The sequence below is a fragment of the Grus americana genome, chromosome 1 (genome assembly GCF_028858705.1).
Source record: "Grus americana isolate bGruAme1 chromosome 1, bGruAme1.mat, whole genome shotgun sequence".
NCBI lineage: Eukaryota > Metazoa > Chordata > Aves > Gruiformes > Gruidae > Grus > Grus americana.
Genome location: NC_072852.1, coordinates 125664673 through 125679741, shown reverse-complemented (window position 1 = coordinate 125679741; position 15069 = coordinate 125664673). Strand labels below are relative to the sequence as shown.

Below are 15069 nucleotides of genomic sequence, written 5' to 3'. Positions count from 1 at the left end.
ATCAAGCTGAGATTCTTTGTAATGGATGTCACCTCAAACATGCAGAAAGAGAAAATTCATTGTGTGTGTGAGGAAATTCTGTTTTGATTCAAGTAAATATGCTAAATGAGAAAAGACTTGTCTCTCTCATAAATAGTTTTGGGGTTTTTTTCCTAGAGCTTAATTGGGAAAGCTCTGTGGCATGTAGTACAGTCTGTAGGAGCACATTTAAATCCTGAGGGCTGCCAGGAAATCTATCACTGACTTCAAACGTAGTGTCTTAACTCTAATTGTGTCATTGTTAACATTTAATATTCTTTGACAGAAGATGTTTAAAAATTCTGCTCTGATGGCTTTCAGGTTTGATTTTAAAGATGCATAATTTTGAAAAATTTAAGGTCTGTGTCACTTGTATGCCTGCATGCATGTGGGCACATAAAAATATGCATAGTGTGACATATATGCACTTTTTTATTAGATAAGCAGCATTTTGTGGTGGACAGACAGTCAAAATCCAAACTATACAGAAAATGCTACATTTAGGATATAGTTGTGTTTGGATAAAATGAACATAATCCTGCATGACTCATTATATTTGATTTTTCATAAATGTAAGTTATGCATTAGAAATGTTATATTTAGGAAATAATAGATAGCTTAAAACAGTTTCTTTTGCCAGGTTTTGCTCTCAATGCTAGCTTTCAGAATTGCTGATTTTTAGATATACCGTAGTTCATTAGTAAATGGTTTGAGTGTTGTTACTAAATGGAGACCATAGAAATCATCTTGGCTTTAATTCCCTGGTGGAGCTCAGAATTGATCTTGATCTTGTAGTGTGTTTCAAACTACCACTAGGCTCATACACTTCATGCAGAAAAGGTTTGAGCTATTCTTCCTATGTATTTGTTCTCCCATGCCATCTCTCTTCTCCTGATACATGTGAAGGCGTTTCCTTTTACTGCAAATAGACTGTCTCATCCCACTACGGCTTGTTCCCACCTGGAGCTCGCAACAGACTTCAGAGAGAAAATGTTGTCAAAGCCTTTTTACATTAGCAGTAGCAATGTGTGGCCAGTAATTCTCTGGACTATCTTTAGTTAGTGGTGTCTGCTATTGCTGACATGGATTATTCAGTACAGTGGAACAGGTGTCTGTTTTCCGTGGACTATTGGTCTGTCATGTGTCATGGCCAAATGCGTAATCAAGTTGCCACGAACCTGTTGAGGTGCTGCAGTGATCTAATCTGCACTGTTAGCTTGAGGTAATTTGACATAGATTAGCCCGCGGTTAGCCCACTGCAGTAAACTAGCTCGTGTTTGTTGTCAAGTAAAAGCCTACACAGTAATCCTGATCGAGGTCTAGTGATATAATTTGTTTGCGTGTCTGACCCTTTAGTGTTTATATGCAACCACGTAGTTATTCCATTAGCTTTGCTGAAGGAGGTGAAGGTACAGACTAGGAAAATTTGTACAGACCTCTGATTTTCAGCTAGAGTATTAAGTTATTTTGTTTCACTAAAGGAATTCTCCACTAAAAGTAAAATGTGAAGAGCTTGTCAGGCTTTACAGCATCTGTGTTTCTGCACTCACTGGGGCTTTCAGCAACTCAAATTAATGATGCTAACCTGCTGAAGTTCCTTCCTTATCAGGAAGGTTCCTACCCTCTAAAGGGTGGATGTCAAGAGGAAGGGGCCAGACTCTTCTCTATGGTGCCCAGTGACAGGCCAAGGGGCAACGGGCACAAACGGGAACACAGGAGGTTCCATCTGAATATGAGGAAAAACTTCTTCACTGTGAGGGTGACCGAGCACTGGGACAGGCTGCCCAGAGAGGCTGTGGAGTCTCCTTCTCTGGAGAGATTCAAAACCCACCTGGACATGATCCTGTGCAACCTGCTCTAGGTGATCCTGCTCTAGCAGGGGGGTTGGACTAGCTGATCTCCAGAGGTCCCTTCCAACTCCTACCATTCTGTGTGATTCTGTGATCAGTCATTTCCATTTCTTTCTGTCCTGCTTTGAGAGGGATGCTGGATGAGGTGACTCCAGAGGCCCCTTCTAGCTAATGTTTTTTATCATTCTGTCTATAATTAGACTCACTGAAATATAAAGCTTGTGGTTAAGACCCAGGAACTGGGGCAAGGAGACCGAAGGCCAACCTCTGCTGATGATAACTGACATTGTAACTATAACAAACAGCACAAATGCAAAATATATGCTTAATTTAATAACAGTGGGGAGAAGGGGTCTTGATCCCATTTGAGCCTCTACATGATTGTAATTTTTTGTTAATATTATGTGATAACCCGCCTACATATTCAATTTTCCTTTTCTATATCTCCCAGATACCTGCTCCCAGATGACAGCAAAGCTACAAAACACAAAACTCCCATAATAAAGAAGAGTGTGAACCCCCAGTGGAATCATACCTTTGCTTTCAGTGGCTTGAGTTCCAGGGATATACGTAATGTCTGCCTAGAATTGACTGTGTGGGACAAGGAGTCGCTCTCCAGTAATATTTTTTTGGGAGGTGTCCGTTTGAACACTGGAAATGGTAAGGTCCCATCTGACTCATGATTGCTTTTCTTATTCTGCTCTCCTTCTTCCTCCCCCCATGTGATTCATGTATATGAAGGACAGATATGTTACTGAGTGTATGGAAAGTATATGGGAACTTGGGGAAATTGAAAAAGGAGAGAAAGCAACATGTAATCTGTAGTTATTTCCTCCACTGAGTAAGACACAAAAATTTGGTGCCCAGTTGTGCTTTTGCACAGTCTAGAAGAATTAGGAATACCTTGGAAGCGTTTCTTAGAATCCCAGTGAGGAGGAGGAGGAGACTACTTTTGTCCAGCAGCAGCCTTTCTGCTGACGATGGTGTGATCTGGAAGAGGTGTGAATCCATTCCTCCGCTGTCAGGAGAAAGTTACTTGTGGTGCAGACTGGGGAGGTTCATGTGCCTCCGTCCATGTGCCACAAAGGAGTTCAATGACAAAGTGGCGCTCTCCAGGAGCTGCCTGTTTTCAGTATAACTCCCTGTACAGGTGCAAAATGCTCTTCATCTTTCTTATGCACTGTTGGAGCGAATGAGCAAGGATATTAAGTAACTGCTTACTAATATGGCAAAATGCCTCATGTTCTTATAATTGCCAGGTGTAAGTAATGGCAAGGAGGTTGACTGGATGGACTCTCAAGGGGAAGAGCAGCACCTCTGGCAGAAGATGATTGACAGTCCGGGAGCTCCTGTGGAGGGGATATTAATGCTGAGATCCAGCATGGGAAAACGCAGACTCTGAAAGACTTTAACTGCTGAGGGGTACCACAGGTACTCCTGGCCTCAGTGGTGTTCAGGCTCTTGTCACTTTGCCCATTTGAAAGTGGAGAAGGGTTGTCCTCTTTGTCTTGGATGTTAAGGCTCCGAGTGAGATTTTAATGCATTCTGCACTTTCACACACACGTTTTTAACCCAGGCTTCTTGTATGGATTATGTTTCTCCTGAAGCCAGTGAGAATTTGACCTTGTACAGAGATCGTACTGGCTTTCTCTGTCCCTTCTGGTGACTGGTGCGCAGCTGACGGACACCTCTGCCTGTGGGGGGGCATGGAGTGAGCAAATTCTCTAGTTAGTCATTTAGCAAGTAATGCCTGGTTTACACATCTCCTTCTGGGTCAAAGATGGCCTAGAAGACAGCAGTGATTACAGTACAAGCAGATTCAGAGTGAGTCTGTGCTTTGGTATTTGAAAGATAAGAAGCCATAATGTTATGAAGGATCACAAACAACATTTCTTTGTCATGTGGGCTTGTTGGGCTGTGCAGTGTGCAGGACGGCAGGCTTGGGACCAAGCAGCCCACCAAGGAAGGCCAATGCACTGTGTTGCACACTAGAAATAGGCAGCAGGTGAGCTGGTGTACAGTGCTGGCCTTCTGGCTTTCTCTGGGTTATTTTAATGCACTGTATAAAAAGCAGACTTGGTTCAACATAAGCAAAGAGCCTCTAATGAAAATAAATCATGACAAATGCCCAGTTTCCAGAACTACCTGATATTACTGTGTTTTTCATTCAGTTGACAGCTCTAGACAAGATCTTCTGATGTCATTGAACAGAGGGAATATGTTGAATACGTTCATATGCCTGTCCCCATCTGATAACGTTGCTGAGATGAGACGCATACTGGGTTTGGACGTAGTTAGCTAAGACCCGGATTCAACAGATCGTGTAGTAAAGTGATGTGATTAAAGCACATGCCAGAATGATTTGCACTGCTGTGGAATTTTCTCTGAATGGGCTGGGATCCCGTTCAGGCATGCCCATGCTCATTTACTATAGGAGGACTTTTTTCTCTTGAGGATCCCCCTGTGAGTTAACAGTGGATTTAACGATAAGAGTGGGTTTTGGCCAATTCAGTCATTAACCATGACAATTGTTCAACAGTAATTTTGCCACTTGGTTTCCTAAAGTGATGTTACACCTCCTTAGACCCCTCATCCTTTGGGGACTTAGGCAGGCCATATGTGAAGAGCATGCCGTTCCGAGTAATTGTTGTGGGCTACTCCTACCATAATGAGATAGGATTACAGTCAAGGACAACACATGTCTGCTTGCAAGATTGGATAATAATGTAATTGTATGGCATGTGATTGCTCAGGGTATAAGACAAAGGAAGATCAAGAAACTGAGTGAACAACATTTCTTCTGAATTTTCCAGAATTAGAACACAGCTTCCTATTTGAACTGGTAAATTTGCCTATAGCTATTCTTACCTTTTTTATTTTTTTCCCCAAATGTTTTGTTTCTGGAAGCAATGTAGCATTAGTACTAAGGAAACAAACTGGAATATATGGGAACATAATCCTTACATAAATTACTGGAAAAACCCAAACTTTCAACGAATGTATCGTTCTCTGTAGATCAAAACAGCAGTATTCAAAGATTTGTGTGAAGAATAAAGACCATAAAATCTAACTTGAGAGATACAAATATTGTTCTTCATAATCCAGAAATTGCAAGAAATCTAGATTGAACAACAGAATATGAACTGATAGCTAAGTAACTACAGCTGGAAATCTTGACATCTGTAGCTGTCCCGTTGTCCTACTGTATTTAGAGCTGAATCCAAACCCTTAAAATTTAATGTCCATTCCTTTTTTTTCTTTTAAAAAATATTTTATACTGGTTTTGATCTGAGTGGCTTGAAACCGTGGGGAAGTTTACAAGCAGTCTTTTAATATCCTAATATTAGATTAAAAATTATCTATTTTTGTTAAAAATAGTATCTTAGTTTTAATAAAACAATTTGTTTCATTATGAATATTTTCTATTAAAATTCTGATATGACTTCAAAAAGTCATTGGAGGTACAGCTTGCCCAGTTTGAGACCCACAATTTTCAGAAATTACCGAGTCATCTTTGAAAATAAAATTCCCTTAGAGAATCTCAGTCTGGGAACAAAAAGTCAGTAGTTGCTCAAGAAAATTAACTTCCTTTTCCTTCTTTATCTAGTCTTCATTTTCTTCTGAAGTCCTGCTCAAGTTGGGCAATGAAGCAAGTCTAGTCTAGTTTTAGCTGACTTTCCATTTTATGCTGCAGATGCTGTGAGCTGATAAACTAGAGCACAAGTATCAAGCATGTACTTTTTATGACCTTTTTCTTGTCATGATAGTCTTTAAGTATTAGATTTTTTTTTTTTAATATCAGCATCCCCCAAAGTGAAACCAAACCTAACTTTTGGCACCTCTCTCTCTAACAGAATTGGTCTGATCTGTCTTGGCTGTTCGTACTGCAAACCTTCCTTTATTTTGGGTATAATAATATTATATTGACATGGAGCACAAGCTTGATTTTTCACTTGCTGGAAGTTGGTTCAAAAAGATAAAGCTTGTTAAATCTAAAGAAAATGATTCTTCAGGGTAAAATTCCAGCTAGACTTGTAGAAGAACACTGGGCAGTCAGATGGTTTGGTTTGTTTCATTTTGATGGTGAAAACAGGAAAAATGATAGGAACACAAAAAATCCTCCAAGCTGGACCTCAAAATGGACACCTTTTTCTCTTGCCAAATTGAAAACCTAAAAATAATTTTGAACTGAATGAAACTTACTTTTATATGGAGTACAAGAGTTTGTCGAATCTTGGAATGGTACTTTCTAACCTTCTAAGCATGAACATTTTATCTAAATCAAGTCTTGCTTTGAAAGGAAGATGTCTGTGCTTCATTACTTCATTTTGGTCCTATGGTAGAGTTTGTGATAAATAGACTTACCTGGGAAGCGTCACCCAGCTCATACGTGAGTTTTAGGTTCTGCATTTTCCTTCCAAAGGGCCAAATTTTCACTGTGAGCCTGCACCTGAAATTATAGACAGGGCTATGAATAGACTGTAAGTGTCAACTGCAGTTCAGCATCGGAAAGGAACAATTTCACCTGGGAAGTAATTTCAGCCAAGGCGGTGGTGTTTGCCCTTGGTGGGATTTGGAGTAGTACAGTGAAATTACCTCCTGGGTTAGCAGTTGCAATTCTGCACTATGGTAGCGTATAATAGGTATCGCACTCCACCTCAAATGAGCCTCGGAGAGATGATGAGCATCATATAAACACTAGAGCAATTTGGAAAGCTTTGCTGTTCTATGATGTTATCGGCACATTTGTAGGAAGCGTTTGATTTGTGGAAAATGTCACATTTAATTATATCTATCTCTTATGTCTTTGTTCTCTTCCTTTACAAAAATGATTTATGGTTTGGAAAAAGCACAAGATGATTAACTGCAGATGTGATTTCTTGTTTCCCAGATATTTGAATTAATTGCCTATAATTGTGCGTCATCACGTACTGTGTCTTATCAGGCTGAACAAAAAGACAGAAAGCCATGAATTAGGGTAAAGCCTTCCTTTTGTATGTATGTTTATGGTATTGAAGGTGCATGAATGGTTTATTCAAGGCTAATTTTTAGGAGAAAATAGCCACAATTTTAACACTGATTCATAAACTCCTACCCTGAGTAAATAGACACGGCAGAGCTGATGTTTCTAAAGTATTTTTCCACACAGACTTGAATAACTGAAGATGCGTCAGTGGAGAAGAAATCTTCTCTACAGTGGTTTTTGAAAATGTGTTGCACAACGCATTTTACTCTGATACATATTTTTCTAGCGAGGTAACTACAGGGCTTTCATCACCATCCTTTCCCCCTTGCAATTAGAATTTGAGGGTTTGACCCATTAAAGCAGAATAAAAGTGCAACTTCTGCCATCAAATATCAAGTAAATACATCTTTGGACAGTGTGGCTATTGCCAGTATCCATCAAAAAGAGCTGATGCTGAGGGCTTTCCAAGCCCTGGCTTGGTACCCAGGCTTTGGTACCCAGCCCTGCTCTCCGGAAGCTTCTCTGCTCAGTTTAGCAGCTTTGTGGGGACTTTAGGCTTCTGACTGATGCTCTTGCTTGCATGCTGGATGCCAAAAGGAGGCTAAAATAGGTTTGAAATGGCCTCCCCATCACCTCCATCTCCATCGTGTTATGTTTGAGTGAGGGTGGGAGGAAAGCTGCAAAGACTCTGAGGGACACTGTTGCCATCTTCCTGTGCTAATCCAAGCGTCGTTGCCTTCCTTGAATGCCTTTTAGATGCCACATTTTGATCTTTCTTTCCCAGCTGGATGCTTTAGCAGATGGTTTAAGAGAGAAGGTGGTGATTGGGGTGGTGAGTATGCGTTGATCATAGTGCATTAGACTGGAAGCTTATTCTTCTGTGCCTCTTCCAATGCAGATTATGCTAAACGAGCATGAAAAAAGCATTTTTATGAATTAATTCTTTATTTTTCTTTTCCTGCCTGGTTAGACTCTGCCAAGCGCAATTATTCTAAGTTGTATTCTGCAAAATATCAACTAAACTCTAACAGCAGAGCAGCCATTGAGCATCCCCTGGTGCTAATTGGTAAGGAGAGGTAACAGAAGGGTTGCATTTAGACTGGCATGATTTTGGCTTCTTGAGGGTTATGCACATGGCCCAGCTTCAGGCATGTAAAATTTGTGGTTTGCTCTGTAGAGTCAATGAAGGGAAAGGCTGCTTGCATCTCCTAGACTTTTGAAAAAAGAACTCAGAGTCCTATTTCCACAGCTGTCTAGTTTGGGGATTCACACAAGATAGTAAGGGTTGTACCTGAATCTTTGCAAGGGTGTCTCTTCCCTTCATTCCTCCCTTCAGTTCAGCAACCCTCACCAGAATGTTCTACCTAAACATTAATCTCCAGTATCTGGAAGGAGACGGCATGCAGCAGTTAAGTGATTGCCCCACTTATTTTCATCCATATGAGGTAAAACCTGAAATTTTACTTCCCTAACATACAGCATTGATTTTCAACGCTGTGCAACGATGACAGAAATAACCATCTCCTGAGAGCTGGTCCATGCAATTTGTAAACTCTTTTTTTTGAAGTTTTTTAAAAAATTATTATTATTTATTTATTTTTACACACAGAAATGTTAACATTTGAGAACCCTAGAGAAGTGGTGGTAGAACGTGTGATGAATTCCAAAACAGGATGCAGACTTTTATTTGCAGTGATGTCTTTTACCATAGCTCAGCAGGAGATGCTGAGAAGCACGCTAGCAGAACCTTACCACTGTGTCCCATGAATTTCCTGCTTGGTGATTTCATATTTGCAAATACTGTTTGATAAGTGGTAATAATACAGTGTTAAGTATACCGTGTATATTGACACTGCCACTGGAAAGTGAATCTCAACTTGCTTTTTAGGTGGTTTTTTAGATTGCTTTTGAAACTCACCATTGCTGCATCTTGGCCCTTCATTTAGGTTAGTTTGACAATTCTGCTTTGTGGCAATAACACCTATATGGCTGTGTGCTACTGCTCCCGGCAGCTCAGTGTACATTTTTGAGGATAATTCTAATTGTTGAGGTTTGCCTAAAGCCAAGTGTACTCATTTGTTGCAGCAATTAGAGAATGTCACGTATCCCTCGTTCCGCCTTTGTTCTGCTTAAAATCTGTTGCTAGCTATTTGTTTATTCTGCTGGACGTGAAGAGTAGTAGCAGTAAATGGCATTGCAGTATGTTAAGTTCTGCCCAAATTTAGACAAAACAAAATGTTTCCTGCCCAGAACATTTTTGTACTGTGCACTGTATGTTCAGTTTTGTGGACAAAGGTGGCTGGTAGTACATTTGCAGCTGTTGTCAAGATTACTGTTCTATCTTTTAAAATTAAAATAGCGAAACATGTTGCTGTGTCTTTGTCTCTCCTCAAATGCATTACAGCTAATTTATAAGCATGTCTTTCAGGAATATCCCGTGTTATCTCATTGTGGTAAAGACACTACTTCACTTACATGTAATGAATAACGCAAGAGGCCTGGCATGTCTTCAGAGGTGGGACTCCATTGACGGTGTCTATCTCTGCTTTTTTTGGTCTTAATTTCCACACTTTAAGTGCTTTTAAGCTATTTTTTATTTCATAAGCATTAAACTTGTTTTCTTTTTAACATGCAATTCTAAGAATAAGGGAAATGCAGTGTTCGCTTCCTCCTTGCTAGAGAATTATTTTACATGTGCCTTAATCCTGCATGTTCAGCAGATCCCTCTGTCTCTGAATCTCCTACCACTTCCCTAGTTCAAGGTCCTGCCCACCTGAAAATCTAGATATGTTCAAAATGCAGCTTTTCTGTAATTACTAGTCCTGTTTTTTGGGGGGTTTTTTGTTTTTTTTTTTTAAAGACCAAGAAACGTTTGATCACTCTAATTAATTTATAATTTCAGCTGAGTTGTGTTCACTTCAACTTACCTCTCAGAGCTGAGGGCTCTCTTCCATCTTCTTTTGGTTCTCCAGTTCTCCAGGTTTTTGCATCTTGCCATCCCTTCCCGACTATCTGAGACAAGCTAGGAAGGCAAATGATGCTCCTGGGCTCTGAGCCTGGCTTCGCCTCTGCTCGTTTTGCAGTAGTCTGGAAGTCTGGGTCCGTGTGTCGGGTGCCGGTGCCCAGGTTAAGGGGAGACCACCTCAGTGGGGTTCACTGGTCTCTAGGTGTGATTTGGGCACAAGCAGCTGGCTCCTTTGCTCTCACACTGCTCCTGTCCAGCTTGTCCCCACACTGGTTCTGGCCTTTATGGGGGTGGGAGGTCAAATACCCATAAACTGGAAGGTGGCTGCAGGTGGGGAAGAGCCCTGCTGCCATTCCTCTGCTCCTTGTACCTTTGCTCAGGGGTCTGGAAGGCACCTCTGTAACTTCCGTACAATTGAACTGCAGGCTCTCCTCCCCTTCTTGTTGAAGTGAGAGATGCCAAGTTCTCCTTATGAATTTGAAGTGTGGGCCAACCTAATTACTGAAATGCAGGTCACAATTACTTTCTGGGTGCATGGGTGGCAATGGGAGATACGGTGGTAATTAGGTACACACTAGCACATTCTGCAAGGACACTGGCTTTCCCATCCATCTCCCTTGCGTTTTACAGAGCACGCAGCAGCTGGATCACTGTTTGGAAGTGTCCTCACTGGCTCCTCTAGCCCAGGCAGCCTTGCTGCTCTCTGCCTTCCAGCCTCTGCTAATGCTTTCCCGCTCCTCCCTTCGCCAAGCTGCCATAAAAACACCCTCCAGCCATGGAGGCGGAAGAGAGAAATGGGCAGCAGCTACACGGCCGAGAGGAGCTGTGTCATCATCTGACGGTGTGAAGCACTCGCTCCCTTTTCCCTCTCTGGATGTACAGCATTAACAGAGACCGAGGTGAGTGGCTGGAAGTGATCAAGCACTGAGATTGCACAGCCTAAGCTCTGTTATTTCACCACCTTAATTTAAAAAGTGGGTTGCGATCGTAAGAATATTTACATGTACTTCAGGTTACTTTTTAGCCTCTGCATTTTCATTAATTGTGTTAGGCAGTCTGACTCATGCTCTTATATAAGTGCTGAGCGGTAATGAAGCTGCATGTTGTAGTCATTTAGTGCAGAGCTATAAGGGTCATTGGTGTGTTCATCAAAACAGAACGCTCCCTGTCCCAGAGGGGACAGTTTGAACTTCAAGAATAGGGATGTGCAACTTCAATTTTTGTCTCTCCTCTGCAAGTGTAGAGGAGGTGTCTGACAGCAGGGGTTGTTCTCATCAAATTAGGTGATTCTTGGGTAGGATCTGGGGAAAATCAGGCCTTTTACACAATTGTTTTGTGCTCATGAGAAATTGCTGCCTCCCACAATTTATCCCAGCAGTTTTGTTTGCAAAAGATGTTGCATGATGGAAACATGAATTCTTTTCTGGTCTAAAAAAGTCTTTTGGTTCATATTCAAAATTGAAAAGCATCTCCAGATTGATGTAGGAACCTCCAGCCCGTGGCTGTATCCACACACTGGGATCTGTGGCATCTCCTGCAATGAATAGCCTGGAAGTGTGAGCGGAAAGGACAAGACTCAGGGCAAGTCTTGCTTCTTGGAAACAGCCTTTAATTCTCCCAACTAAAATTCATGTTTTAAACAGGATTTGCATTTTGACAGCAGTGATAGGATTAGAGCTGTGGCGAGAAGAGCCATGTTGGTAGTACAACAAAGCCTCCAGCCTGTATGACTTTGTGGGAGCTGAATTTTCTGTTAAACATTAAAAATAATAAAAAAAAGTGCTCTAGTGTAGATACTGCACCTTGTTTACCCAGTGTTATTTTTCTGGGACCAAAAGTCCACAGGATGAATTATTGGAATATGTTTGAATATTTGGAATTTATTTGAATATATAAATGCTGGGCTAAAGCCAGAAATACTAAGTCCCTTGTTCAAACACTTCTTTCCCAAAAGGCCAATCTGCCACATCCTGCATATCATACATGCAGGCTGATTTGACTCTAAAACAGAGATGGCACATGATGTTTTTCACTGTTCCTTTCCTCCCCACAAAAATGTACAACAGAAAATGCCAGAAACCTATTACTAATCAAGAACAGCTTTTCTTAATCACAAGATTTTAATAGATGTGCTGTGTAGAACTAGTAATCCAATCACTCATGCACTTTCCTCCGCTTAATTCAATTTCCTGTAGCAGCCTAGTGATTGCAATCACTTTCCTGATTGTAGCACTCGTAAAGCCCCACTCCTGTTCACCCAGCCATGAAAGACGGCTGGATGCACTGATTCTGTACCTAAATCGAAATAGAGCAGCAGTGGATTGGAACTGCAGCAATACAGTGGAAAAATCAGACCCATTAGAGATTATTTCTTTTTTTAAAATTTTAAATCATTGGAAATCAGTTGATGTGCTTTTTCAGTGAGAAAAGTGGGGGGGGGGGGGGAACCACCTGTACATTCATGCTATAAGCATACACATGCCAAAGAACCTGAGCCAGAGAACTGTGGCCGCAGCAGTATGCGTATGGATGTGTCCTCAGGCTGTCTCTGCTCCACCTGCGACGCTTACGGCATGAAGCGATTTGGTGTGCCCAGCCATGTCGCATTTTCTTAACCATTGGTGTTAGGCAGCAGAGGAAAGGCAACTTGGGGTACAGCTGTGTCCATCAGCACGCTGGCTCTTATCCTCCTTGCTCCTTTGTAGTTGGTCCAGGACTTACTTTCTTTATGGCTTGGTCAGGTCAGGAACAGAAATGCTATTTCTGTGATTTTTGTTCCACCCTTGCATCTTATTCCTAACAGCAATACTCGGAAAGCTCAGTCAGGGCTTCCTTGCCCTTTGGTTGATCATCCTTGCAAACCCAGCACCAGCACCTACAGAGTACAGGGTGTATTGGATCTTCTTTGCCTTTGGCATCAGCACTGCTGGGAGTCACCCCCGGGGCCGTGCCATGCTTTCACACCTATTCCTGGTTGTTTAGTAACAGCCTCCTAACGCTCCTGGCAGCAGACCATCCTGGTCAGAAGACACAGCCTTCCCACTGTCCACCCCCTCCTTGGTGCTGTCATGCTGCAGTCCACAAATTAGCTTTTGCTAGCTAGTGTCAGGGCTGACTGACCTCTCTTCACAGTCATTTTCTCATTAATTCACTTGCAGGGGCAACCTTTTTAGAAGAGATTTTCTAATTTCAGAAGCTGTGAGAGACTGAATTCTGGTAAGGATTGCTTTGAGGATGCTGATAAACTGTTCCTCTGCTGACACCAAAGTGTAAAATTAAACAATCTATGGTCAAAGACAAACAAGCATTTGGCTGAAAAAACAGGGCTGTGCTCTCGAGTGGCAAGAATGAGCAGCACAGGCACTGGAGTGCTGCTTTTCAGGCATGTCAAATTATGCATCAGATCCTGTACACAGGTATCCAAAGCTGTAACTTTTCAACTTTTAACAGTTTTCATTCCTGTGATGCTTATGTTCTTCATGAACAATGTATATTCTTTGCAGTGGATTGGCAAGACTGTGGGCTACAGTAAAACAACAGAAAACTCTTTCCTTTTTTGATTGCCTCTTAACACTTTCTATTAAGCAGAGAATTTTTTTGTTAATTTTTAAGTGATTACTTGCAAACAAATATTTTCACAGCTCTGGAAATGAGAACTCCTTGATGAAGTTTCCCTGGGGTAATGTTTCCCTGCCATCAAATCAACAGCCTGGTCTGTCTCCAAGATGAAGAGGGGAAAGAAATCTGCTTCTCTGAGTTCGTTGGACATGAAAAGCCAGAAGCAGAAGCATATCGGGTAAGAGCATATTTTTCTATCAGGCATTGCAGTATGTGGCCTTTAGTAATTACTGCCCATCTTCTACACTGATCACTGTTCCTTTATCGTATTCCTTCTGGCAATGACTTCCATGCTCTGCTATCATCTATTTTCTCCTCACTGCTGCTGAAAACATGTACTTGCATTGCCTTCGGCTTTGTATCTGTGATCGACCATATTATTAGTGAGACTGAAAAACACCACTGAGTTTCTTGCACACTTTCAATCTGAGGCTAATGTCTCTGCCAGAATGGTTTGCAGAGACGTATTTTGATCCAACTTTTGAATTAATCGATCAACTTTTACCTCCAAGAGGAACTTTAGAAAACTATCTGTTTGCAAAACAATATTTTATTAATAAAAAGACTTATAAACAGTAAGAAAGAAACCCCAATTTTACACTGAATGAAAAATCCAAAATAAACTCCCGGAAACGTGCCTCAGTTCTTCACTCTCTGTACAAGAAATTCCATTGGGTAGTAATTCTACATACACTTTCATCTAAAGATGGCTGCAAGTACAAAAAAGCATCATGCATCCTTCTATGCAGAGCAGCTACACAGCCTGACAGACTTAACAATAAACACAAAAAATCTGTACATCAGTGATTAAAAAAGCCATGCTTTGTGTAGCACCAAGGGGAGAGTTACGTGGATTAAAAAAAAAATTCACTGACAACGGCAAGCCCTGCAATCCTGAATTAGGGACATGACTGACCGATTTCTGCTTGCAGTTTCATCTCTTCTTTTCTCAAGGGAAAATTGTCAATAAGTGCAAAAAGCTCAGCTGGCGTTGCTGGGAAAGGATAGCGCTCCTTGTCCATTCCATGCTTGTCCATCACCACGATGTTGAAATTGTAATGGGGGATCCTCAGCAGCAGCCTGCAAAATAAGGAACTCGTTTTATTAAAGCCCCTCAACTATCGCCTGGGCACTTCAAACTAATAAATGGCAGAACCAGCCTGCTGGGTGTAAGCAGAAGGCAGGGATGGTCAGAGGGGGCTATACAGGGTCTGCGGTGTTTCAGCTGTAAGAAGGAGGAGTCAGAGAGAGAGCGGGTGTCTGCACGTGCTGCCGCTGGTACCTCTGCAGCAGGGGAGGGTCAAGGTAACTGCACTCAGCTCTTTTCTTCTCAGACCTCTGGCTGTTAGTGCAGCACATGCCATTGCCCATTGCTATCACAAGATAAAAAAAACATAAGGCAAAAAAAAGTACTATATACATTGCCTAAAGGAAACCATTGCGATGGAGCTAGAGTTCCAAGCAGACTATTCCCTGTCTTAGCTGCCACATGGTATAAAACCACAATGAGAAAAAGAAGGACAAAACCATTGGAGTCAGTTCTCATAATTTCCTAGTAATAACCATCTACTTGGTGGAAACTCCAATTTAGGAGAACAAAAGCCACTGCTAATCATGGCAGAGTCCTTTCAAGTGGTAAAAGGGGACATCTG

General features: G+C 41.6%; 2 protein-coding genes across 6 annotated transcripts in view; one reads left to right on the top strand and one right to left on the bottom strand.

The window, feature by feature from the left end:
• The window catches only part of SYTL5 (synaptotagmin like 5), a 100703-nt gene extending 93949 nt beyond the window's left edge, over positions 1 to 6754 (top strand). For all 4 annotated transcript variants that reach the window (XM_054813720.1, XM_054813718.1, XM_054813722.1 and 1 more), the window contains 2 exons: positions 2320 to 2528; positions 3128 to 6754. In XM_054813720.1, coding sequence (XP_054669695.1) covers positions 2320 to 2528; positions 3128 to 3270 — 352 coding nt within the window. In that variant the 3' untranslated portion in view covers positions 3271 to 6754. The remainder of the gene's footprint in view (positions 1 to 2319; positions 2529 to 3127) is intronic.
• A 7195-nt stretch (positions 6755 to 13949) lies between these two features.
• The window catches only part of SRPX (sushi repeat containing protein X-linked), a 49455-nt gene continuing 48335 nt past the window's right edge, over positions 13950 to 15069 (bottom strand). For both annotated transcript variants that reach the window (XM_054813723.1, XM_054813724.1), the window contains one exon: positions 13950 to 14497. In XM_054813723.1, coding sequence (XP_054669698.1) covers positions 14317 to 14497 — 181 coding nt within the window. In that variant the 3' untranslated portion in view covers positions 13950 to 14316. The remainder of the gene's footprint in view (positions 14498 to 15069) is intronic.